Source organism: Scylla paramamosain, unplaced genomic scaffold (genome assembly GCF_035594125.1).
Source record: "Scylla paramamosain isolate STU-SP2022 unplaced genomic scaffold, ASM3559412v1 Contig29, whole genome shotgun sequence".
NCBI classification, from domain to species: Eukaryota; Metazoa; Arthropoda; class Malacostraca; order Decapoda; family Portunidae; genus Scylla; species Scylla paramamosain.
The window spans coordinates 260,001-262,500 of NW_026973694.1; the positions used below are offsets into that span (position 1 = coordinate 260,001).

General features: G+C 47.4%; 1 protein-coding gene across 1 annotated transcript in view; it reads right to left on the bottom strand.

Moving 5' to 3' along the window:
• Positions 1-2,356: 2,356 nt before the first annotated feature.
• Positions 2,357-2,500, bottom strand: part of LOC135097703 (uncharacterized) — a 393-nt gene continuing 249 nt past the window's right edge. Inside the window, exon 1 of the mRNA XM_063999688.1 lies at positions 2,357-2,500. This exon is cut by the window's right edge and continues 249 nt beyond it. Within this exon, the coding sequence (XP_063855758.1) occupies positions 2,357-2,500 (144 nt within the window).

The window sequence follows — 2,500 nt, forward strand, 5'->3', positions numbered from 1 at the left end:
TCGGGTGCGGCGTCCCCTTCGCCCGCCCGCCCGCCACGCCACCCGCACCCGCACGCCGCGCCCCCGTAAGGCTCGGAGTGGCGTGTGGCGGTGAGCGGGGCCAGTGGGCGGTGGGCGGGGCGCTGCTTCACCCGCACCTCCGCGCGCCTCGCTACACTTCCCCCTGAATTTCCCCCTCCGCATCCCCCCCGCCGCCCCCAGGATCAGCACGCCCTGGCAACCACCCTTAGGTCCATCACGTGCCTGTACCGACCCCACGCCTACACGCCTGCACGCCTGCACGCACAGTCTCAGGTGAGTGTGCCAGCGTGCGTGTGTTCACCTGAACCTGCCCTCCCACGCGCCCGTTATTTGTCAACATGTGCCTACCCCCGCCCACTCCCACGCCCGCTCCCGCCCACTCGCCGCCCACTCCCCTCGGGCACTTCTCGCTGTGCTTAAGACTTCCACGGACGAATCAACATATTTATATCACACTCATAATTCCTCTTTCTGTGTGTGTGTGTGTGTGTGTGTGTGTGTGTGTGTGTGTGTAGGAGCGGCGACGCGTGTGATGTGCGTTACGTGGTAAATTTAGACAAGTGAAGCTGAGACGTAGTGATGTGGTGTGGTGATGGTGGTGATGGTGGTGATGGTGGTGGACTCATTTACCTTCATGCCGTAATCATCGCAAAATCGCTTCATTAGAGATAACTTGGAGATCATTCTTTCGCGTGCTGCAGCAAGCAAAACGGTGTATCATCCATCAGTATTAAAACATGCAGCCACTTTAAAAACCCATCGTTCTCACAGTTCTCTTTTATTAATTGAATCAAATCATTAACGTAAAGAACGAACAGTAGGCACGATGTCGGGGAGCCTTGTCGCACTCCCAGCGTGGCCGTGAACACCGCGGTGCCGATAACGCTCTCGGTCACACGGCACATGGCAGCGATAACAGCCACCATCACCACGCCACACCTCAAGCGTTTAAGGATTCGTATTAACGTGTGTCTCGGTACCAGATCGTATACGCAATGTTACAATATGTTGGAGACAGCCACGCCTTTTCTATGCCCCAACTTGTTCACGGTACGGAGTGAGCCACTTCTCGCATAACAATGCGAGACAACAATGAACACTGAACACACGTCGCTGGATGCAAATCATTCCATATTTTTCTATACAATGCAGTGTGTACATTCTATACTTTTATTTTAGACACTCTATACAACAATTTTTAGACTAAGTTATCTTTTCCAAGGCGCCTTTTGCTGTCACTCAAAACAAATGGTTTCAGAGAGGAAATACAAAGCGATTTTTTCTCGTAACCCCTCGTGCAGTGTACGAAATAACACAGGAATGCAGACACCGACACGGAAGCGAGACAGACTGATGCACACTGCGGCACTCAAAGCAAATGGTTTCTAAGAGATAATGTGAAGTGATTTCTTTTTGGCAAGGCACTGCACACTCAACCAAACTATGCACAAACACACGCCTTCATTCAGAATTTAGATCCAGACTGAGATTGTTAACTGACCACAGATTATTAAGGTGTACGTGTAAATAATATTGCAAATAACAATATGACAGAGAGAGAGAGAGAGAGAGAGAGAGAGAGAGAGAGAGAGAGAGAGAGAGAGAGAGAGAGATCTGGAGCGAAGCAGACTGAAACGAACTCTGTGGTACTCGTCTATAATTATGACTCCAATAATGAATAGAATCGAAATTACAGATAAATGCAAACAAATACATGAAAGTGAAACAGACTAAGACAAAGTAAGTGGTATTTATTTATAACAATAACTCTAAAAAAATAATAAAAATCTAAATTGTAAGGTCTGATGTACAGCACTTTAATGCACTTCTGGTCACTGGAAGACGCTTACCAAGGAAATGAATGACACAGGAAGCTTTCCTCATTGTTCATGGATAGAGAACCTGAACTGACCTAGAGGTGAACTGGCTACACAACTTAATGAACTGAATGATGTCTGGGACCTTCCTCACTGCCTGTAGCTAGAGAACTTGAACTAGAGATGAACTGGCTACAGAACTTAATGAACTGAATGATGAATGGGACTTTTCTGAACTGAATGGTGAATGGGACTTTCCTCACTGCCTGTAGCTAGAGAACTTGAACTAGAGATGAACTGGCTACAGAACTTAATGAACTGAATGATGGATGGGACTTTCCTCACTGCCTGTAGCTAGAGAACTTGAACTAGAGATGATCTGGCTACATAACTTCATGAACTGAATGATGGATGGGACTTCCCTCACTGTCTGTAGCTAGAGAACTTGAACTAGAGATGAACTGGCTACAGAACTTAATGAACTGAATGATGGATGGGACTTTCCTCACTGTCTGTAGCTAGAGAACTTGAACTGAGCTAGAGATGAACTGGCCAGAGAACTTCATAACGAGACTTTCCTCATTGTCTCTAGCTAAAGAACTTGAGCTAGAGATGAACTGGCCAGAGAACTTCATAACGAGACTTTCCTCATTGTCTCTAGC